Source organism: Apium graveolens, chromosome 3 (genome assembly GCF_009905375.1).
Source record: "Apium graveolens cultivar Ventura chromosome 3, ASM990537v1, whole genome shotgun sequence".
NCBI lineage: Eukaryota > Viridiplantae > Streptophyta > Magnoliopsida > Apiales > Apiaceae > Apium > Apium graveolens.
In genome coordinates, this window is record NC_133649.1 from 18,308,333 (window position 1) to 18,334,459 (window position 26,127).

General features: G+C 34.0%; 1 protein-coding gene across 1 annotated transcript; it reads right to left on the reverse strand.

Moving 5' to 3' along the window:
* Positions 1-8,857: 8,857 nt before the first annotated feature.
* On the reverse strand, positions 8,858-9,913 carry LOC141713945 (uncharacterized). The gene has a single exon (XM_074517504.1). The coding sequence runs from the start codon at positions 9,911-9,913 to the stop codon at positions 8,858-8,860; it is 1,056 nt and encodes a 351-aa protein (XP_074373605.1).
* Positions 9,914-26,127: the final 16,214 nt, after the last annotated feature.

Consider the following 26,127-nt stretch of genomic DNA (forward strand, 5'->3'; position numbering starts at 1 on the left):
TAACATCCCTAGATGTCTTCCAGGCTTTAATCACCTCTTGCTCTCTCTCTAATTGATTGGAAAGTATTTCTACTTTCTTAACAGATTCAGCTAGTTCATTTTCAACAGATATACAATGTAGCTTAGTTTTCTCTAGGTCAATCAACTTATCTTCTAACACAGCATTTCTATTACTTAAAAACAGATTGTTCTCTTTAATCCTACTATTTTCTTTAGCAAGAGATTTAAGAGACACACGCAAATGATACAATTCAGTAGACATGTCATTAAAAGCATCATTGCACTCTTCTTTAGTAAGCTGTGTTAAATCAGTAGTGATTACCTGGTTGCTTGATGAACTAACTTCATTTTCCTCAGAATCAGCCATGAGATCCAAGTTGACATATTCCACATCTTCATCCTCTTCTTCTCCATCAGCTGCCCAGTCTTTTTCTTGGGTAATGAAAGCCCTCTCCTTTTGCTTGAGCAGATCAAAATATTTCTTTTTGTAATCTACTTGGTCAAATTTCTTCTTTTCAGAAGTTGGCTTTCTGCACTCACTTGCAAAGTGTCCACTTATACCACAATTGAAACACTTGAACTTGGATTTGTCCACCATGTTCTTATGAGGTTTAGTGGCTCTAGTGTTTTTCCTAAATTTCATCTTTGCAAATCTCCTGGACAGAAATGCAAGATGCTCATCAATACCATCAGAGTCATCTTGGCTGGAGTTGTCTTCATTCTCAGCAACTTGCTCCTTACCCTTGCTTGATTCTGATTTGCTTGTGCCATCTTTGGAGTTTGATGTAGATCTCACAGTTTCTTGTCTACATTCTTTCTCATTTTCAGCTACCAAGGCAACTGAACCTCCTTTCTTTCTTCCCTTCTCCAATACCTCATCCTGTTCCAGCTCTAGTTCATAAGTCTTCAAGATTCCATATAATCTTTCAAGAGTGAAGTCCTTATAATCTTGAGAGTTTCTCAAGAAGACAGTCATGGGTTTCCATTCCTTTGGCAAGGATCTTAAAAATTTAAGATTTGAATCTTTCACCTGGTACACTCTACCATACAGCTTCAGTCCATTCAACAGCTTTTGGAATCTATTGAATGTATCATTTAAAGATTCATTTTCTTCAAAATGAAAATACTCATACTGTTGAATGAGAAGCTGCATTTTGTTTTCTTTTACTTGTTCTGTACCTTCACACAGTAGCTGAACTGTGTCCCAAACCTCTTTGGCAGTTGTGCAATTTATCACATTATCAAACATATCCTTGTCAAGGCCATTAAACAAAATGTTCATAGCCTTCTTATCCTTGTGGACTTCTTCTGTGTCTTCCATTGTCCATTCTGCTCTAGATTTTGGAATGGATTGACCAACAGCAATTGTGGCCGTAGCAACTGTGGCTACTTTGTGGGGAATGTGAGGACCATTCGCAATGCAGTTTACATAACCTTCATCTTGGGAGAGTAGATGAAGGTGCATTTTCACCTTCCAATGGTGATAACTGTCTTTGTCAAGAACTGGGATTTTTACTCCAATATCCTTCTTACTCATCTTTGTTAGTTTCCAAGATCTTTAAACTCTTTGTGTGTCAAGAGCCTGCTCTGATACCAATTGTTATTCCTAGTGGACTAACAATGAGATTTACAGAAGGGGGGTTGAATGTAAATCTCAAAACTTTTTCAAGTTTTGAGCAGTTTTAAAGGGTTTGTGTTCAAGATAGACAAGTGTGTGAATTGCTTTAAGCTAATACAGACAGATATATATTCAAGCACTAATGTAAAGAACACAACAGACCTTAAAAACTTTTCTGGTGGATTGTTGTTCCACCAGAGATGGTATTTCAGAAAATCTGTGATTCAAGATGTTGATCACAGCTGCATCCTAGTACAAACTAGATAATTTTTCTCTCAAGATTTTTCTAAACAGCACTGGAAAAATTCTTATCTAATTACTAGCTGCTACTTGGTTTATATATCACCAAGTGTACAAGTGAAGACAAAGATAAAAATACAATATTAAAATAAGTTCTCCACTTGTTTCTTCTCCATATCACTCAAGTACTTTGTTGACTATTGCCTCTTTGTACTAGAGTAGAACGGCTGCTTTTTCTGACGTTCCTGAAATTAGGCTTCCACATTTCAGTTATCTCTGTCAACCCATGTGCCTCTGTCTGCTGTTACAACTACCACTTATCAACTGCTATTTAACAGAACATCCGTTGAAGCATTCATCCGTTGATGGCTTTATCCGTTGATGTGTTAGCAGTTGAAGCTCTATCCGTTGAAGCTTTAGAGACATCCGTTGAAGATTTGTTTCTCATCCGTTGAAGGTCTTTAAGACATCCGTTGATACCACTTCATTTATACAAAATTACAAGGCATGAAATATTTACAATTGGCCTTCCTATTTGCATATCTTCTAGTAGTCAACATGACTTATATTTTCTCTCAACTTCTAAGAATTATATCTTAAATACAGAGACTGAAATATGCTACAACACTAGACTTATTTCTAAGTAAAGCTGCACCATCAACGGATAGCCAAAGTGGTCTTATCCGTTGAGGCTACAAACACTAAACTTCTACTTAAGTGTTTTGTTAAACATATCATCAAACTAATGCACATATATTCCTAACATATACTTTTTGTACTGATGAACCTCAATTAGTCAGTTCCTCAACCCCACCTTTTAGAGTTACAAAATGATATTTTAATGATCTGGTAAATGCTGATACTAAGAAAAAAGTGGTTAGACCATTACAGATTCCTCAGTCTGTAAAACAGATCCTAGTAAATGCTGATCCTGATACTTATAGATCTGTTTACTCTGATGTCCAACCAACCACAAACACCCAAAAACCATCATCCTCAGCACCTACCACTCATACTACTCAACCTACCCTCAGGACTTATCTCAAATCCTATCTCTCTACTTCACAGACTGTTCAACCCTCATCCTCCAAGCCAAAGAGGACAAAAACTATTCCTCAAACACCTCAAAAGAGGAGGAGGACTGTACTGAGAGATGAATCTGATACTGAGGAACAGGTTCCTTCTTCAGAACCTGTTGTAGGTGAAGCTGAGAAAGTGACTTCTCAGAAGGATTCTGGAATTGGGGGATCTAGGCTTCTCAAACGGTTTAGAAGAATGATAGTTCCTGAAACTCCCAAGGAATCCAAATCAACAAAGAGATACAAGAAACAGAGGGCAAAAAGGCCAGTTTCAGATGATGAAGAGGAAGCAGCTAAGGAAGGGGATCAGGAATCTCTGATCTCACAAGACAAGGAATTTGCTCCAGTCACTTCTTCTCCATCAACTCCATCTCAGGAAGCTGTTTCTGAAATGGCTAACACACCTTCTGTGTCTTCTGTTGATCCAGGCACAAGTACTGATATTGATCTTCAAAACTTGGTTGTGCCTGCAGTAATTCTCTTTGAAGCTCCAACAACAAATAATCCTTCCCCAACAACTGTTTCTGATGCTGTTCAAATTCCAGATTTATCAACAACACCTTCTCTGCATCAAGATGCTGATGATCAGAATTTAGGTGAGCATCAGGGTATGGCTGTTGATCAGAACTTAGAACAAGATCAGCAATTAGAGGATGCTGAAGCCTCTATTGCTACTCACACTGTTGTCTTATCAGAAGATACTGATTCTTTAAGTTCTGATGCTGCAAATGCTGGAGATACTGGTGATGCTGCTCCAACTGTAGATTATGATGAAGCAGGTCCTTTAGGACATACTCCTCAACAGACTCTTCCTAAGTCTGAACTGGTTAAGAAGTTTGTTACCGGAGAAGCACCAGTACCTTGGAGTGAAACTCCTGCAGGCCAGGAGTGGACTAAGGAATGGAACTCAGTTTCATGTGTTCCAACTGACAAGCATCTTGCTGAGCACTTGACTAAAGCTGATGAAATGTTAAATTCTGATGATTTCAAAACTCAGCTTAGAGTCACTGCATTGAGTACTAAACACTTACAAGGTCTTCATTCAACTACTCATGCAGAGTTACACAAGATTTATGAGAACTTTATCAAACAGGAACAAGTTTGGAAAATTGATAAGAAAAAGTTCTTCCAACCTACCATTGACAGGATTGCTTATATTGAGAAGACTCAAGATCATCAACAAGCTCAGATTAATGAAATTCTGAAAAATCAAGCTTCTCAGCAATCACAACTAACTGAAATCCAATCCTCAGTGGAATTGCTAATCTCTCTTCTACTACCTGCTGATGCCAAAAAGGGGGAGAAAGTGATTAAGTTCAAATGCAAGACTGACAAGACACTGACAGGAAAGGATAATGAAAAAGATGATCAAGGAAGCTCTGGAATGGGTAGAGGTCATAGTCAAGGTAGAGGATTCACATCAAGACAAGCTAGTCACAGGATAAGTTCTGATACTGGGAAAAGAATAAGTTCTGCTGCTGGTAAAAGGATAAGTTCTGATCAACTTTTAGATCTTGATGAGGAAATGTCAAGACAGTTATTTCGTCAGGAAAATCCAGGATTGGACTTGGAAAGTTTAAAGGAAGAAGAAGCCAGACTTAAATCAGAGAAAGTCACATCTAAATCTGAAGCTTCTGGTAAAAAGCCACTTCCAAAACTCAAAGGTATTGTGATCAAAGAAAGGACACATACTGAAGCAACATTGGCTAGATCACAACCACAGATAGATCCAAGATCCAAGGGTAAAGAAAAGGTTGGTGAACCTATCAAGGTTTATGTACCTCCTGAGGATGAAGAAATTACTGATGAAAAGGATGATCTTGCTCTGACTTCAAGAAAAGTTTTTAAAACAACCTCTGACATGGCTCAAGTTGTTCAGAGTCAAGAAATTGTAAGTTCTGATATTCAGAAGAAGCAAGTAACCTCTGACATAGCTCAAGTTAACTTGATATCAGAAGATAGATCAAAGACACTCCTACCAGGATTCACTAAAGCAAAATAGACTCAACCTTTGAAGACTACTGCAAGTGGTTTTGAAGCTAGAGTAGTTACTGGAAAGGAAGCAAGAGATAAAACTGGATTGGGAAGTGCTGATGAAAGAAGAGTACACAATACTACCAATGATCCAACTTCCTTGAGTGAACCAGGTATTGGAGCAACTCCTGAGAGATTGAATCAACTGGAATCTGTACAGATGGTTTACCATACCTACTTGAAAGAATACATCATGTTGTATTTCATGACAGATGGTAGAATTTATCATATAAGACAAAATGCCATTCCATTGAAGTATTTTGAAGAATTGGAGCATGTACTTTTCTTACTTCAAGTGGATGACAGAATAACAGGGACTGCTGCAAACTACTTAAAAGAATAGATTCAGAGACAGAAAAGGCTTTATTCTGTTAAGTCTGACAGCACATATGTTCCAAAGTACAGAGATCACAATGGTGATATTGTTGATATGAAGCCTAATATTTACTGCACAGATCAGAACATATCTTGGTATTAAGGGACTTGAATTCAATCTGGAGTCTGACAAAGCATATGTCATAAGACTAGATCAGGAGTTGAGAAAAACAAAATCAATGATCTCAGAGCTGCAATCTTTCAAACTGGTGAAGATACTGCAGAGCTTAAAGATGCCAAAAGGAGAATGATTGATGAACTCAAATATGCTGAGAAATGTTTGTTGAAGAACTATCTCAGAACAACTCCTGACATTAGAGAGATCAGATGATGAAGCCAAGTCAAAGATCTACAACTGCTTAAATTCTGATATTTGTACAGACTGAAGTTGTTTTCAGAGGTTGAATATTGGTAAAGCTTTAAGGACTGTAAGTTGTAGTTATCTAGTCTAATTCTCATGCATTTGTACTTAATGTTTTTGACATCATCAAATATCTGTTAAACTTTTATATTATGCTAATTTACAAGTTGGGGGAGATTGTTAGATATATTTGATAATGTCATGGCTAATATAATTTATGTTTAGATTTCAGATCTTACTTAACAGGACAAATCAGTACTTAACTGTTGATCAGTACTTATACTGAAAGTCAGGACTTAAGGATATCAGTACTTATATTATCAGGAGATAATCATCAGAAGTTAGATATCAGAACTTAAGTGCTGAAGGATGATCAGAGAAGGACAGTAGCTGATTAAAGGAAAGAAGATCGAGATAAACATAAGAAGAGATATGCATGAAGAAGGAATTCCGTGAAGAATGGAATACTTGGAAGAAAAGATATCCGATTGATATATTTTAGGAAGCAGAATTGTATTCCATATCAATTAGCGATTATCTTGTAACTGTGTAGTATATAAACACAGATATAGGGTTTACACTATAAGTGTTATCATATATTCGAGAAGTTTATTCATTGTAACCCTAGCAGCTCTCGTGATATTTGTTCATCACTGAGAGGTAACAGTTCTATACTGTAACAGAGTTTTATTGTTTCAATAAAGTTTGTTTTCTGTTACTTAATATATTAAAGTTCGATTTGATTGTATTATACACTGTATTCACCCCCTCTACAGTGTGTGTGTGACCTAACACTATATATGTATTTATGTGTAAAAAACAACGAAGAAAAATTATAACACGATAATGAAAATAGTAAATCTGCTGAAGAACAATGATAACAAGTAAGAAAATTGACTGAACCTTTAAATCGATCACAATGAATCAATCTCAAAGAAAATCGCCATGAAAATCGTTTTGTGAAGATCTGATACCATGTTAATTTCTTGAAGAAGAAGAACAAAATTGTATTGAATCTGTTAAGTGAAAGTCATAAGAAGAAACTGGAATATGTGAACTATATACAAAAATAGAAAAGAGCAGGAAAGTTTGTTACTAACTTTATGTGGGCTTCTATATTGGGCTTGCATTGTATCTTCATCTATATCTTCAATAGTTCATTGACTCGTATATTTCCTAACAATCTTTTTTGTTTAGTTATGATCTATTAGAGTTGTCTAGACTCTTTCTGGTTTTAAAATCGAAACCATAATTTTTAGAATACAACTGCATCAATAATGTTTGGTTCAATATAGCTTCATAATCTAAATATGGCACATGACTCAATTTTAGGTTGAAACTGTAACCCACACGTCCCCGGTTGGTGGAGTAGGAAACCAAGTGAGAAGTTAACATTACTTGGAAGCCGTCTGGTGTTTTTTTTCTGCTTCCTCCTTCTTAATTAGCTGATCATGAGCAGTCAGCTTGATAAAAAAAATTTGTCAGGCATATTATGATCATATATAAGAAGTAGATTATACTTTTCAAATCTTTACAAATTTTAAGTATGCATACATTTGAAAATTATTTATATATATTCTGCATTTTATGAAGTTCATCCATCTGAATGTACCAAAGCACACACCAGCAGAATAGTTGATAGTTCAACAACACAACATACATATTTAATATATGAAGACTCTGTTAGATTTTTATAAATAAATGATGTTTGATAGATAGTAAACTAAAAAGTACTCTAAAACAAAACTTAATATTATTATCAGATGCCATATATTATAAAATACTTGATAAAATATTTGATGTAAACCTCTTTATATAGGTGTACATTCAACCAATACATCTAATAAATAAATAACCCTAAACACTTATCTACAATTCAAAAATTACTTTATCTAATAAATATTTAAACTCTATTTCTAACTCTTAATCAAAATTAACCCAAAAAATATTTCAACTAATTTTGAATTATTATTTCCCACACTCCCTCTTAATTCAAAATTTTTAAATTTGTTTGACCAATGATGTACTTCCCATCACCTCCACCATTGTTGTAAAGCACTTCTCTCTCCACAATTTCTTTAAGGAGCACTTGTCTCCCTAATTTCTTCAAGGAGCACTTCTCTTCTATTGACCAGTACTTCCCATCATCATTCGAGCTCTTCTCTCCACTTTTTTTATGGTGCACATAATCACCAATAACTCAAAAGACATCTATTATTTTTAAACCCTGAGACACATTTCTCATGAATCTCTAGCAGCACAACAATACCATCCTTGCCTTCTATTTTTTCGTTCATAAGTAGCTGTGTTTTTTACGCCCATTTACTCAATCGAACATAATTATGATACCATGTTAGATTTTATAGATAAATGATATTTGATAGATAGTAAACTAAAAAGTACTCTAAAACAAAATTTAAATTTATTATCAGATTCCATACATTAAAAAATATTTAATAAAATACTTGATGTAAACCTCTTTATATAGATGTACATTCAGCCAATACACCTAAAAAATAGGTAACCCTAACCACTTATCTAAAATTTAAAAATTGCTTTATCTAATAAATATTTAAACTCTATTTCTAACACTTAATCGAAATCAATCCGAATAACAATTTCTCCAGCCACACCGGTTCGAAAAATATATTACCATTCACTCCACCCTCCAAATAACCGGTTTTATTAACCTTGCTCATATTACCGAAACTACACAACTCCATGATTTGATGATTAAGCAACCCTGAATACTATCAAAATCGCCAACTCATGTCCGCAGATATGTAAAGTTACTGTCTACCTTGCTGACTTGAAGGAAACGCCATAAGCATCTTAACAGGATAAAAAGGTATCTAGAACACTGGATTATAGAAAATGTGAAACCCACGTAGAATTGTGTTTGATGCAAATATTATTTAATGTATTTAAACAAGTTGCAGTTGGTTGACAATTCAAAATTCATAGTCCTGACTCAAGGTATGCATCATAATTATTATAAAACATAATAATATTGGAATAATAGTTATTATAATGCCATCATAAAATTCATTCATCTGGCTATAAGATAATGATTTTGAATAAGTAACAGATAAACGCATTAATATTTTGAAAAAGTAACAGATATAAGCATAATTGGTGCTGAAAAAGACATCAGCAGAAAGTCACTATAATTGGCCAAGAAGAATATTGTCTACCTGTTGCACCAAATGGTTGAAACCCATCAGCAGAAAGTCCTAGTCTTACATTTTTCGTCTCTGAGGAAAATGAGGGATGTGCTCTATCGAATTGTTTCCACTCCTCTGAGTCTGAACAATGACGCATTACACCTTCTTCCTGATCATGTTCGGCATGCCATCTCATATGGGTTGCTGTTGTAGGCGAAGCATACAATCGTTGCAATCTCGGTGCCAATGGAAAATAGATCATCCTTTTAAAAGGCACTTTCTTTCTCTCCTTCTTGGATTTGTTAAGTCTTGTTTTGTATCTCGGATGTGAACAAAATTTACATGACTCCATGTTGATATCTTCACCCCAATATATCATGCATCCATTAACACAACAATCAATATACTCTGAAGGAAGCCCCAACTCTTCCATATACTTCTTCGTACTGTAAAAGCTATCAAGAAATGCATTATCTTGAGGCAGAATGCCTTTGAAGAACTGTGACGTCTGATCATAACATGCCTCTGACCAATGATGATCAGATTTTAAACTCAACATCTGAGCCATGGCAGACAACTGAGAAGTTTCACAACCTTCATATAACTCTCTTTCTAAAGATTTCAAAATATCATACAACTTTTGTGCCTCTGCATTTGGAATTTCTGGGACAAAACTTGGACCAGCAGCATCCATCACCATGTTGTACATTAGGTTATCATCATCTCTTTCACCATTTCTATTGGAGTAATGTGGGGAGGATTGCTCTGCCCTTTGTCTAGAAACATATGGCTCTCCATGTCGATCCCACACATAATAATCTCTTACAAACCCTTTCTTCATTAAGTGCAATTTTACTGTTTCCGCATTCCAGAATTTGCCATTCTCACACTTGAAACATGGACACTGAATATTTGTTCCATTCATAGATTCTTCTCGAGATATAACATATTCCATTAAGCTTTCCAAGCCATTTACAAAAGCCGAAGTTAAATATCCTCCACTATCAATCCTTTGATACATCCAACCTCTATTATTATCCATACTTAACTTTTAATAACCTAAAAAAAACATTCATAATTCAAATATTTATACATGTACATATTTTACTTTTGGAAAAGTGAGCATGGAATAAAAAAAGACAGCATAAATCGGGTTTACACAACGCCCAATCTCCCATCCAAAAACTTGTTAAACTGATTTATTATAAAATTAAAATTGTTGAATAGCAGTACATTAACAACATAAAAAATATGTACAACTGTTTAGAAAACTAGGAACTTAACTACCTTTATTATCATCTATGCTTCGGGGGAGACATATATAGAAACAAAAACTTTACAAAACTTAGGACATGGCCAAAAAATTTTAATTAAAATTAATTACAAGCTAACTACATAATGCAAACAAAATACTAGCTATCCGTGTTTAAGAATCTCAAAACACAAGTTAATTACCGAAAATAATAAAAATAAAGTTACCTTAATATTTTCCAAAGAGATATGTTGTGATAATTTGTGAGGATCAGATCTTGAACAAGATGAGAAAAATAGTAAGGAAGTAGATTGATTTTTGAATAAAAGTTAAGAAATGATAGATGCAGCTCAACTACTGCTTTTACTAACGAGTAGGTTGTTAATATTAAATGTGAGGCCTGCATTTAATAACAGAACAATAACCGTGGCAATTTTAACCGATCTAGTTTTGTAACGACTTAGTAACGTAATACTAACGGAACATTCTCCGTTGGCAGTTCCTTACTAATTCATTGCAATTTCGTTACTATTTCATTAGCAAATATCTGATAGTAATCTGTTTGCAGTTCCGTTGGTAGAATTGCGCGGGATCTTTTCCCGCTTATTTTACCAACAAGATTTTCCGTTGTTAAGTACCTGTTACTGTTTCGTTGGGTCTTCGTTACTATTATATTGATTTTTTAATATTGTGAGTTCCGTTAGCAATTTGTTACTAATTTGCAACGGAATGATTTCCGTTATAAAATTCTGTTGACATTATTGGAAACTCTTGTAGTGTCATAAGCTATAGGAACTATAGGACATGACATAAAAATATCAAAGCGGCAGCCTCATGTCATAAATAATCCTGAGCCACTGAGCTTTTTGACACAAACACAACAGTGACAAGAGAAAATGAATGAAATTGTATTATCACCATTGATACACTATATGTTTGTTACATAACGAAGAAGATGATTAACAATGTCTTATACATGAAGAGATGTAAAAACTCACCAATCTCACAGATCTCTCACATTTTATCTATCTATAATGTCGGGGTATATGACAGAACAACTAACTCTTCATACTAGTTGTACAGCTGGAGTCCAGCTTTTATGACTGAGATGACTCAGCTTGCTTGTTGGTTAGTATAACACCCCCCCTCAAGGTAGGAGGTGCAAACAGATTGGAAACTCCTAGCTTGGACTGCAAAAAGGCAAGTTGATAAGAGGGTAAAGCTTTGGTAAACATGTCTGCAGGTTGGACAGACGTACAGATATGAGTAGCAGCTATCAAACCACTTCGAAATTGATCACGAACCAGATTCCAAGTCAATATCAATGTGATTTGTACACTCATGAAATACAGGGTTAAAGGCAATATGCAATGCTAAATTGTCACAGTGTATTGGAACAGGTAAATGGGAAGGAGACTGCAAAATGTTTAACAAATTGGTAAGCCAAATCACCTCATAGCACGATCGGCCATGGCCCGATATTCAGATTCAGCATAGGAACGTGACAATCGGTTATTTCTTGCATTTCCAAGAGATAAGAGACGACCCAAGCATAACACAGTTGTCTGTGAGAGAACGTCGAGTCTCAGCACAACCACCCCAACCGGAGTCACTATATGCATGAAGTTGTAAAGAATTATCAGATGGGAAGAACAACCCTTGGCCTGGAAAAGCCTTAATGTATCTAACCATCTTGTGAGTAGAAGTTATGTGATCTATTCTAGGAGCAGACATAAACTGGGAAAGAACGTGAATACCATATGACAAATCAGGTCGGGTAATCGTGATATATAAAAGACGTGCAACCAAACGACGGTAAGACGTAACATCCGCATCAGAGAGTAATGAGGAAGTATTATCAATAAGCTTATGATTCTGGGAACAACTGACGGCCGAACAACACTCATACCAGTGTCAGTAAGGGTGTCGAGAGCATACTTGCGTTGACTTAAATAAATGCCAGTGGTAGAACAGGCAACTTCAAGCCCCAAAAAATATTTCCCATGTCCTTAATTTTGAACTGAGAGTGTAAGAATTCCTGAACAACATTAAGAAGAGCAATGAAATTTCCTATAAGAAGGATATCATCCACGTAGACAAGGACCACTACAAAATCAGTTGATTTCTTATAGGTAAATAGACTGTGATCACAGACAGCTTGTAAAAATCCAAATGTAATAAGAGAGGCAACCAATTTTTCATTCAAAACCCAAGGTGCCTGTTTTAGACCATAAATCGACTTCCTTAGACGACAAACAATATCAATATTGGAATGAATCCCAATAAAGGAGGACCGATGTTGAAAGCCTTAGGGAGCTTCATATATATTTCTTCAGTTAAGGAGCCATGAAGGAACACATTATTAACGTACATTTGATGAAGAAACCAATTGTACTTTGCTGCTAAGGCCAACACAACCCTAATTGTAGTCATTATAGCCACTGGGGCATATGTTTCGAAGTTATCAACACCAATAGTCTGTGTAAACCCCTTAGCTACAAGACGAGCTTTGTAGTTGTCAACAAGTTCATCATGGGTATACTTAATCTTAAACAACCATTTACAATTTACAACATTCTTATTAGGGGTTTTAGGAACAATGTCCCACGCCTGATTATCCTCAAGTGACACTGTGGATTCTAACTGAGAGATGAGAGGTAGAGCCATTAAAAGCTTTCATGCTATTTCGAATCATCTTAGCCAGTTGTTCACACTGTGCTTCAGAGAATAGATCCTTAGAAATTGTGTCTGCACCAGTCCCAGCAACAACAACCTTCTTTGGTATTAACTTTGGCTTAGGTTTCCCATAAAGTCGATGCCAATCAGGATAACCATGTAGAAAGAAGCATTTCTCTTGGCTATGACCAGAGTTTTGGTATTAATCACATACATCAATGTCAGTAGCGGTACTGTTCTTCTTGACATTAGATTATCCAAAGTTTCTGAACTTCTGTCCAGCAAATTTCACATTCATAGCAATGTTTTCTGACACAACAGACATAGGAGATGATCTCTGACGCTCCTCTTGAAGTAATAGAGAATATGCTTGACTAAGAGTAGGAAGGGGGTTCATCATAAGCATTTGACCCCTTATGCCAGTAAAAGTATCATTCAGCCCCATCAGAAACTTGCTTAAACTGTTAATTTGTTCATAAGCTTCAAGTTTACCACACACACCAGAGGTACAAGAGTTTTAAGGACACATACACTTAGGATTAGGTGCTAGAGCATTCAGTTCATCTGTTAAAGTCCTCATTTTAGTGAAGTATGCAGTAATGGACATAGTACATTGATAGAGTCCAATAAGTTCCTTCTTCAACTGAAATATGAGAGGTACATTACCCTAAGAGAATCGAATTGCTAGATCCTCCCAAATTTCATGTGCAGTATTAAAGTAGACTACAGTATCTCTAATCTCAGCAGATATTGAATTCAACAACCATGACAAGACCATATCATTGCAACAATGCCAACATGCATACAATGGAGACAAAACAACAGGTTTAGCTAGGGTTCCGTCAATTAGTCCAACTTTATTCTTAGCAAATAGTGCCAATTAAACAGATTTAATCCATTGTTGATAGTTCTGAGAAGCTAAAGGTTGAGTCACAAGAGCAATAACTGGATTATCTGAACTTTACAAGAAATAAGGATGATAAGCATCAGTTACTGCTTGAGTATCAATAGAAGAAGTGTTTTGAGGAGTAGTTTGATTCGCAGTTTGATTCGCAGTTTGATCGTCTGATTCGTCATAGATGAAGATGAAACAGCAGCGGAGTAAGATTTTCTATGCATAGAACACGTATTGAACACGGATTGAACACAGAGAGCAATGGCAAAACACGAACCGAGACACACTATTGAGTTGAGATTAATCACTGATGATCATTATCAAGTTCAATCACCGATGAAACCTACTGTTGTAGCCACAAGTTCAATCACCGATGACACCTACTGTTGTAGCCAAATAGAATCAACGATTGAGTTGAAATAAAATGAACAATTACAGTTAAAAGACACACATAAAATTGTTTGATGAAATGTGTGAATCAGATCGTCAGGCTCTGATACCATGATAAAAACACAACAGTGACAAGAGAAATTGAACGAAACTCTATTATCACCATTGACACACGATAATGCTCCTTGCTCCACTCTACCGAAACACCCTTTTTGGTTGATATTTTGAGGAGATGTGGTGTAGCCATGCCCGACCGGTGTGAGAGTAAATAGTTGGTGGTGGAGAATAACAAGAAACAATAAGCGGGAAATAAAAGGAAAAAATAACAGATATAGCAGTTTTATTATCAAATTGTACTAAAATGACAACTCTGCAAAAAAAAACTGGCCAACTTTGGCCAATCTAATCTACGGTTCTTGAATGCGTATTATCTTCCTGTATGTATAAAATATATAAACATATATGTATATGATATCCTTCCATGTTTCCACCCATCAACAACAAACAATACAAACATCAGCATCATTGATGTAGTAACAATCGTCAAAACCCATAAATTTATATTTGTAAGGACACCCCAATGTATTATGCGTATCAAGTGTATATATGATCTGGATACCTTGTTGATATTTGCGTATTCCCTCAAATTAGCAGTAATACCCCTTTCTGAGATGCGCAATCTTGATACCACGCCCGTAAATGCGTATTAAATCGGCTATAGTTGGCCACCAATTTCAAATATGCTATTATTGTATGAAATTCAATCATACTTGGCCTTCTCCCAAATAAATGCTTGGTGTCTGAGAATTATTATGTCAGAGTGATATGAATTCTAAATTGGTGAAAATAAATGTGAGAGTAAATGTGAGAATCAGCCCCCTCTCATGTATGTGAGTTAATTATAATGTTTGGTGTTACCTCCCATGACCTCCTAGTCCATAGGCTTGCTCCTATCTTGGCATGACATAGTGACATGTCTCTTTTTATAACTTTATGTCATATTGACTACTTCCGTTGAAGCTTTCTCTTGTCCGGGAGTACTGAAGGATGAAAAGAACTTAGTCCAAGAAGTAAAAGAAGTAAGAGTGTGCTGGAAGGAGAATAACATCTATAGTCCGGAAGATGGTATACTGGAGGAAGAGTGTATCATTGATCCGGGAGGTAAAGTATTACCTTACTTCAGATTTATTAGTCAACTGTATGGATATGATAGATTTTCCAGGTGATAACTTGGAGCATGGTTTGATAAAAGGTGAACTCAAAGAGGGTATTATCAATACACCATATGTTTGTTACATAACGAAGAAGATGATTAACAATGTCTTATACATGAAGATATGTCAAAATTCACTAGTCTCACAAATCTAACACCTTTTATCTATCTGTAATACTGGGGTATATAACATAATAACCAACTCTTCATTGATATTAAATTTCCAGAAATATAATAATTACAATTCATTGATCATGTTTTTACATTATAATATAATAATTTTTATAATATTAAATTTGTCTTTTGTATTATAAAACAATTTTAATATTATTTGATGTTAAAAATATGAGATAATATCAATATATTTATATATTACGAATTAATAATTTTTTTATTAAAAATATTACAATATTATTATTTAAATTAAAATACAAATTCCCCAAATTTCCGCGAGTCCCCCCATTCTCTGTTCTGGAAGGGGATCGAGGATGAAAAGAATCTCCGTACAGGTTCGGGCCGCGTTCAAGACTCGGTATCAAATTCAGTAATCGGGGGCGGGGATACCACTCCCCGGCCCAGAACTGCCCCTGTGCCCATACCTAATTGGAAAGCTGTAAACGAACAGAGCCGAGCCGAATTCTGTCCGGACCGAGCCGAACTTTATTTTTTTTAAAAACGAGGCGAGCCGAGACGAGTTTAAGAACTGAGCCGAAAGTGATGTTCATGATCAACTCGTTTATAACTGAGTCGAATCCGAGCCGAACACGAGTTAATTCACGAACAATCGAGCCGAGTCGAACTCGCGCCGAGTTCGAACATGGTCGACTTTTCCACTAATTGTTCACATAATTTTTTTAATCGACCTAGTTTAAGGTACAATTTTATAATTTTACAAGTTATATGAAGATCGAATACTGTTCTTATCTTATAATTATAAAAAAATTATAATTTTATAACTTAACAATGTAGTACATTCAAATTTCACATTTTTTTTATTTTGAGAAAAGTACCAATAATTTTATGATTTTTTTGACAAGTTAGTTTAATTGAATAGTCGATATTCATTTTCTAAAAAGAAATTTCAATCAATCCGAGAAAGTTACACAACTATAACAAAATAATTTACGGTTCCATGTAAATTTTATAAAATACATTATTGTTCTTATACATATCAATAAAAATGATTTAAATACAAATATTAAAGTTTAGTAAAAACTGATTTAAATATGATATTATAAATATTATTTTATAAGAAACTAAACAAATAAAAAAATATAAAAAAATCAAATATATGTGTAGAACAAGGAATATAGCATATATGATTTGTACACCTATGATTAAAATTATTTATTAATAAGCGGGATATGGCCTTTCTGATTTCCCCCGAAATTGAAGTACATATACGGCTATACTAATTTGGTTCTTCTGTATTAGACTAGGCAATAGTTTTTTCTTACTTTCACTTTCTCCAAAATCAAAACTCTTGTCAACTATCCTTCGTACTATCAATTATGTGAAGAGTTTTAAAAAGGGCAGTAGATGACTTGTTTTAAAAAGACTATTAAATTATATAAAATATTTCTATTATAATTAAATCAATCATTTTACTTTAAAATATATCTTAAACTTCAATTAGGAAAATTTATACAAGTGATTAGTAAATATTTATTATTTGTTGTATATATAAACTTTATCCGAGTCGAGCTGAGTTACCGAGTCTGAGCCGAGTCCGAGCTAAACGAGCCGAGTCTAAGACAACCATACTAAAAACCCGGCTCGACTCGTTTACCTATCCCATCTCATTTTGATGTTCATGATCGTCTCGTTTAAGCAAATGAACCGAACTGAGTTCACTTAAACGAGCCGATCCCGAATTTTGTTCACGAACGCTCTGTTCATTCGCAACCCTATCTAATTGTATGTTAAACAAAGTGTATAAATATGTGATATTGTGACATATTAGAAATAAAGGTATCATCGAATATATGTTATTGTGATAAATTAGAAATAAAGATATCATCGTTTCGTGTATATATAGTTTTTACTAACTTGATCGACATGACATACCATATTACTCCCTTTGTTCCAGCTAACTCTTTATATTGGAAAACAAGGACTCGACATGCACTTTAAGACTCTTATAAAATGTAGTTGCCTATTTTTTTTTCCTTCTAAATAAAATATAATGTTCAAATTTTTATACGAAAGAAAAAAATTTGAAAATAAAATATGGTGCTATACTTTATAATATCCTTAAAATGTGTGTAAAGCGTGAGAAAAAAACTGTAAAGAAATGAGTGGGACGGATGAAGTACAAAATTTGCAAATTAACCAAATTAAAAAAAGAAAATATGGAGATAATTTGTTTAATTTTGGTGGCTTGCCAGTTATATTTTGACTTGAAGAGTAATTTTATGAGAATGATATTTGTCGTTTACATTTTGATTTGAAGAGTAATTTTAAAAGAATATTAAGATGATAATTTAAGTTAAAAGGAGAGTTAAAGAGAATATTAGATGATTCATATTTTTTCTATTTAATAATTCAAAAAATTGAGAAAATTAAAAAAAGGGTTAAGACAATATGAAAGACCTAAACGCATCACACAGTTGAGAAAATTAGAAAAATAGATGCACATGATATATTTCAAAATGTACAAATTAACAAAAATAGAAATAAAGAAAATATCGAGAGAATTTGTTTAATTATTGGGGACTTGCCGTTTACATTTTAACTTAAGTAATTTTAGGAAAATAGTACTTGTCTTTTACATTTTAACTTGAAGAGTAATTTTTGGAGAATAGTAAAATGGTAATTTGTGTAAGAGTAAAGTTTAAAAGAATATTGGGTAATTCATATTTTTCTAATAGAAAATATTGAGGAAATTTGTTTAATTATACGGGACTTGAAGTTTACATTTTGACTTGAAGAGTAATTTTAGGAGAAAGTACTTGGCGTTTACATTTTGACTTATAAGAGTAATTTTAGAAGAATAATAAGATGGTAACTTGAAAAGTTTGAGAAAAGGAACTTGTTGTTTATAATTTGATTTGAAGAGTAATTTTAGGAGAAGATGGTAACTTGGATTTTTTTAAGAAAAAGGATTTGTCGTTTATATTTTGATTTGAAGAGTAATTTTAGAAGAACAGGACTTGCTTTTATTGGTGAGATTGTGAAATTGTATGATCAGTTGACGTTATAACACAACACTAGAACATGACAGGTAAACAATACTCATGTACATAAGAAATTAGGAAGAAACGAAGACAAGGAAAATACAAAGAATAAAAATATTAGAAGAAGTTTTGAGGTCTGTTTATAGGTCACTGAAAGAAGTTCATTAACATGCTCATGACTCAGTGAAGAATAAGGTTTAAAGACTTTCAGGATTTCAAAAGTGTTGAAGATTCGGTGTAAAAGTGCCACCAGAAAATTTCAGTGTATTAGTATTGATAGAAGATAGACAGTGTTTGAAGCATATGAATTTGAAGAATTTAAGACAGGGTAAGGACAAATATAAAAGAAGACAAGTCTTTAAGTTATACTCACTGAAAGGAGTTCATTTATATGTTCAAGCGTCATGAAGAACAGTGAATTAAGTATTCAAGATTGTAGTAGCAATGAAGAAGTTGTTTAAGTAGCAGAAAAGATTTCAGTGAAAGTACATTTGTTTATTGACAGTCACTGTTCGAAACGATAAAGTTGCTATAAGATTAACAATGTAATTAAGACTATAATACGAAGACCTGAATCGAAGTTAGTCATCTGTGAACCAGAGTAGTTGCACTAGGCATTAGCGGTTCCTGAAAGAAATATGAGTATTATCATTAAAAGAATTGTTAAGTGAGGATTCGTATTTGAATATGAAGGTTATCTGGTTAATATGAATACTCGGAGAGAAGACGTGAAAACAGAACAGTTAAAGGGTTAAACTGCGCTACAAAAATTAAGTCAAAATGATCACTACCTTGTAGTAGGAGTCATCAAGGCTACTCTATTACCTAGTAGGAGCAAGTGTCTTAAAGTATGGCTCAAAATCTAAGTACGAGATATGGTCTTGACCTAGTAGGAGCAACATGGAAGAAACAAGAGTAAAAACTAACTCAAAAATGCAACTAATTCATCCTAACCGCAAGTGGAGCATTCCCACACCCTCTAGGCGCAAGTAGCCTTATTTTTTTAAGGCAAAATACCTTCAAAGAGCTAGTAAACGCAAGTAAAGCTCCAGGGTACCTTGTAGACACAAGTGAATGGAAAAAACTAAGGCAAAATTGTCCTTGAACCACACTTGGCGCAAGTGCACTCTTCTAGATCCTTGTTGGCGCAAGTAAACTCAATTAAGTAAGGCAATTGACTTCTTATGCTACTCTAGGAGCAAGTGAGACTCCCATATCACCTTGTAGGCGCAAGTGGCATAATGTTTGAAGATTTTAAATCCTAAACTTCACTCTTGGCGCAACCAATATCTCAGTAACAACAATTATTGATTCTATCAATTGTTTTACTTGGTTAACGTTTGGCCACGTAATTCAAATTGATATAAAGACTACATTAAAGAAGTAGAAGAGTTAATTCAGTTAACAAAAATTGTTTTGGCTTTTGTTCTTCATCTCTCTCATGAGAGCTCAAGAAAATGGAACAGAGAGATACATAGAAGACATACTCTCAAAATTATATTCGTTAAACTTCTCACCGGAGAAATGTTATAATGGCCGGTTTAAATCTTGTATATTCATAAGGGGTATTATATTTGTTATCCAATAATTAAATCCTTAGACAAAGAAATTTCTAAAACATTGTATAGGATTAACTGTGTATATCTTTTTAGAAGCAAGAACATTATTATTCTTGGATTGTAACCGGTTAATTAATTTACCAGAGTGTAGCAACACCTTCGAGGTTTTATATATGATTATATACTTCCACGAATATCCTGTGTTCTTTATTTTTAATGTCCTAAACACGATTCACTTTGGAGAACACAGAATCACTAACCGAACACTAAATTATTTATCCGCAAGAGATTTGAAAGAATTTTTTTAATTTAGTGAGTATCGTATTCAACCCCCTTCTACGATAGTTCAGGACCTGACAATTGGTATAAGAACTTGTTGATCGATATACATATCAGATACGGTGTTTTTAGCAAACGGCCGAGTTCTCATATTTTCGGATTTTTTAATTTTCAAAAATTATCAACTGTTGAAATTTTTGAATTTTGAATAATTTGGACTTATTCCCGAAATATTTTCTAATTTCAAAAAGTTTGAAATTTTTAGAGTTTGAAATATTTCAAGCCAAAGGTTCTCAAAGGATTTGTAGACTCAAGATTCCTCCAAGTGTTAATGATGATTTTAATCTTTCAAAGAAAACGAAGACCATGTGCTATTCAGACGGAAAATTTCTGAACACGGAAGTTGAAGATAATGGTTTTCTTATTCCAAAAAAGCTGACTTCAAGACCTACTAAAGAAAATTGTGGAACTTTCTCAAAGGATTACTCCATAAGATACCACTGGATTTTCAGATGCAGGAAAAGAATGAAGTTTCTATGGATACAATTATTCTTGAAGATTTAAAGAAAACGCCACTGATTCCAGATTAAACAATCATATAGTGGTTTGTACCAATACTACATTTATCCGATAATCAAAGAGATCATAAAGGTAGGAATTGTGGAGGTTAGAGAAAATAGTGGGGACATACAAACATCTTAGTTACATGCATTAATGTTGGAATCTCAGGATAGAATAGAAGAGTTACTCAAAACTGAATCAGAAGAAGCTCAGGTACATGAAAGTGAGTTGTATACTTTGAGAATACTTGAGGGACTGAACTACAGGGAAATGTTTCACATGAAAGTGAAGTTTAGTCGCATCAGATTCAGAATGACTTCAGAAGCTACATCCAATGATCAAGCCTATCTATTCCGAAGCAGAGACTCTAAAAAATTCAGTTCAAGAGGTGGTTACAAAACTAAGACGGTGACATAAACAAGATTTGATAGCTACAGCTATGATAAGAAATATGTGTCAAGTAACTATCAGGGGTTTGCTATAATAGAAAAAGAAGCTTGACAAACAAGAATGATAAAGGACTCAATTGACGAGTTGAGACAAAGGTGGAATGTATTCTTAAGGAAGCATACAGGCAGGAATTATAGTGCTTAAGGGAAGAGTTGGGATGAATCAGATGTTTAGAAGGAAGATCATGAATATCTTGCTTTTATAGGAATCTCTGAAGATGATTCATCTTACATATCCCAGGTTTCAATTTCTTGAACTACTGCAGTAATTAGTTCTCAGTATCCAATTCATGCTAAGATCTTAGTGTTTAAATGCTTAACACATGCACAAGCATGATATAATCACATGTAGATAATGCTGAACTAGTTTTCTAGATTTTTTTTTGATAACTAGGAATGTGTTTAACTTATGCAGGTTAATTTAGATGATCTTAAATGCTTGTATGAATATTTTCTAAACATGATTAATTGCATTAGTGAGATAGAAGCTTTCCTAGAAGATAACTCTTAATTTTTAGGGGTTATGTTTCCGGCTTATAAGACGTTTGTTTAAGCTTATTTCAGTATACCTTGCATAATATAATGTGCTCATTTTATCTGAATTGTTTGTTGTGATATATAAGTTTAATTGATGGATTCATTACCTTTATTGTCAGTAGAATATGTAGTAGACTAAGCTATGTGTTAAACTGACTTAGGTAATAGAGACAATAAGATGATATAGAATAACATGATTGGGTTAGATAGAATTAATGATTTATTTATTAATTCTTGTTGTTCCACATCATTCTTGTATTGCTTAATTTTTATTGTAATGTTTCTGAATGAATGCCTTGTATTCTTAATTCAATGCTTTATAATTTCAATGCCATGAATGCATCTCTTAGTACTTGCATTAATTGTAGAAAATCATGTTTAAGAATAACAACAGGGCAAAGACTGCTAGTCCTCATTATGTAAAGGTTGAAACCATTTTTGTTGTAATAACCCCAAATTTTGGAATTTTTTAGACACTGATGAACAGTAACTTTTGCTGATTATGCTGATTAAGGAAATTTTTCATGCCACACTATGTAGGAGTTCTTTTATTGATATTCTGAGATCTTATTAGTACTCCATAAAGTATATGAGTGTATGTAAAGATCGTCAAAATCCAAATACAAACACTTTGATTTTTCCTGAAAATCCACCAGATACCGAAATGATTGAGTATAAGGTTACATGATTAAAAGGATTTTAATTCAAGGATTTTAAGCAAGGATCATTAAAGGAATATAAAATATGAAGAGAGGGTTATGGAAGCCCAAGTAATAAGATCCCGGATATGATCCCTCAAACGATCACCGAAAACGAGAGTTAAGCGAACCGTAAAACAAATAAGCGACCAAGGATCAAGCTTATACAAGTAACTAAAGGATTAAACCAAATAATTAAGAACTAATCAAAGAGATTATAGGAGAATGACATCATCAAACCATAAGGGAAGGACATGTGGCAAAGGAATGATGCAAGCAATGACATGCGCAAGTGATGTCATCACTTTATCAAGATATTTGTTCAAAAATCTCCTCCACCAAGCATTTCTTTCTCATTTCCCAAGGAAAATCAAGCAAGAAAAAGCTCACCCCCATTTTCTTTTTCTTCCATTCGGCCTTTTCATAAAAATGGTGAAATAGATTTTCAAAACTCAAGCTCTAGGCCATGGAAAATTGCAATGTTTGTTTCTTTGGATCCTATATTTCATACCTTAGTTATGCTATAAGTTTGGATCCAAGAATCCAAGATTTACCTAGTTAAACAATTCCTAAAAGTTTAGGGTGAATAGTAACTTTTAAGAACAAATTTTTGATTCTTGATTTTATTTGTAAGGTCGAGGTAGCTTAAGCATAGATCAAGGCTTCCATGGGCATTCCAAGGATCTTTAATGGATTAAAAGCTTCAAGGAAGGTATAACTCTTCATGATCTTAGTCTTAAGTTTTGTTTGTTTGGATTTCCTAATGTTTAGATGATGGGTTAGTGTAATGGGTATGTAATCATGTTTAAAGCTTTATTTAGTAAGTAATTTTGTTGATTTTGGAGTTAGGAGTGATACTTGTTGGATTTGAAGTTCTTGGTCACATTTTGACTTGGTTTAGATGAATAAGTTGAGATCTTGAGTTATGGTTGAATGATGGTGGAATGGTGTTGATTGGTGGTGGTTTGATATTGAATTGATTTGGTAAAATTTGGGAATCGCTAAGTTATAGCCGTCGTAATGACCAATTTTCCTTAGACTGTTTTGTGCATGACTTTTGCACCCGAACACTTACTGCCATGAACCTACCATTACCATTCTTAGAAAGTTTATGATTCAAGCTTCATTTTGATATGTCGTTCGCTTAGATCCGATTTACGGTTTAGAAGAAATGACCATTTTAAGTAATGGTGTTTCGCGAGCAAACCCCGAAACCTCGAGTAACTTTGAGACCATAATTGAGACCCGTAAATGATTAATCGAAACACGAAACAATTATGTAAGGTGTATTAGGCAGTTGGTAAAGTACTCACGGAAGAGTCTCCATAAAATTCATAATGGTTAATTTATTAAAATTGGTGGAGCCGAGGGTACGCAAACGATTAACGCAAATCGTTAAGCGTATAAGCGACCGTTAGGGTATGAGTGAATTTTGACTAGTTCCTTAAGCGACCGTGGTCTAATTCCAGATTATGTTATTGTTCATAGGTTACCGGACCCACTCTAAGCTTAAGTCTATCCCGGAAAACTCAGACAAGTTTTCTACCCGTATAACTGTTGTTGTGATGTATATGTGTATATGCATTATCTTGTGATAAGTGCATAATTGTTATTAGCAAATCTTGCGATATATTGGAGTATGTTGATATGATATATATGCATGCCTGTTTCGTAATCTTGATATTCTATTGTCAATTCAAATGCTTATAAACTGCATAATACCTATGCTAGAGATAAGCAGTAGTTGCGTATATCCTTAGTATAAGGGACCCGAAGGTGAACATTTCTCTAAACCGGGACTCGATGTTCCCGAATATATATATATATATATATATATATTTATATATATAAAGTTTTCTATAACTATTAATCGGATAAGGTATATTCGATGGTGTGAATAATAATCAAACTTATTTTCGATTATTCAAATAAAGATCGTACTTTCGTATAAGTATATCTTTTGTTCTTTATTATTCATTTCAAGTATGAGTTTTAAAACTTCTACTTCAAATATTTTCATAAAGATTATCCTTATGGGAATATTATTTAAATAATAATATTCAGATATTTCCTAATATATCGGGATTGATTTATTTTATTAAATCATCATTACTCTAAACATTCTTTAAAATGTTTTCGAGTCTTCAAAATGATTTTAAAAGTTAGAGCGGATCCCAAAACTTATTTTCAGAATTAAGATCTTCTTTTCAAAGAGGATTTAAATACTCGCTCAAAACCTGAGGGATCCGGCTCTATGGTGTATTTTATATTTGCAACGAGGTTGCTTTTTTTAGAAAACATTTTGATTACTTGCCCAACGTTCGGGAAGTAAGTACATCTAGTTGAGTCGGCATAAACAACATGGGCTCAGTGGGCGTCCATGAAAGTGTAAGTGGCTCAGTGGGAGTCCATCAATGCGTAAGTGGTTGAGTGACAGTCCAACAAAAGGTCCTAATGTGGCCAGTGTGATGATCAGTGGGGGATTCATCCATCTACTATTAAAAAATGTGATTTGATTGGTATCTTTGCCTGATCAGCAAGATATCAAGTTTATGCCAAGGTTTTCTCCTTTCCAAATTCATTGGATATTGCAACTCTGTTTATAATTTTCATAACAGAGGTTTTCAAGGAGTGTATGAAATGTATATATATATATATAGGTGTATATATATCGGGACTTAATGAAGTATCTCATAACTTCATTTTTTATAATGATATTTCAAAGATTGAATCTATTCAAGTCTTATCTTGTAGTCTCATCTATGTGATGAACTTTTGAAAATAATTATACCTTGAACGGTGGTAGTTCAAGTAGTATTCAGAAAAGATATAAGTATATTAGAGTATCTTGTAACTTCATCTTTTCAATTTATATCTGGTTAATGATTATCTTATGCATGACAAAGATTTTCAGAAAAATGTTGAGACAAGGTTAAATATATGAGATCACCTTGCAACGATATTTTTATACAGTTATAAACTGGAACTCTGTGTATATTATGCATGGAAGAGGACTTCCAAGATTTTGAAAAGTATATATGCATATATACTGAATATTTTGCGACTTGGTCGCGTTAAGATATCAAACTTGGTTCATTTTTACTTGACCAGGACTTTCCTGAGTACTATGAGAATACTCATATATTGTAAATTATTATACATATTATTTCGGTGGGCCTGTTGCTCACCATTGCTTTCTTCTTTCATCACCCGACAACAGATAGACAAGATGAACATGACCAAGCTCCCAATTCGCGAGCGGATAGGAAACGTTCCGCAGTTTCCAGTAGACGTTGATGCCGCTGTAGCTGAGGTAGGAACTAACAATAAGCTAGGCTTTCAACTTTCGATGTACTAGACTTATGTATATTTATGAATTGTAATAATGGCAAAGAATATGTAAATTTATTCAAAAACCCTTTTGAGGTGTAATGACTAATAATTGTGGAATAAAATGACTTGTGTTATTTTTGGATATTCATTTCTGAGACTATAACTTGTGGTGTGTGTGTATATTGTGGGGTCACAGTACGCAGTAGTTGGTTGATTATTAAGATTAAGTATTATTAAG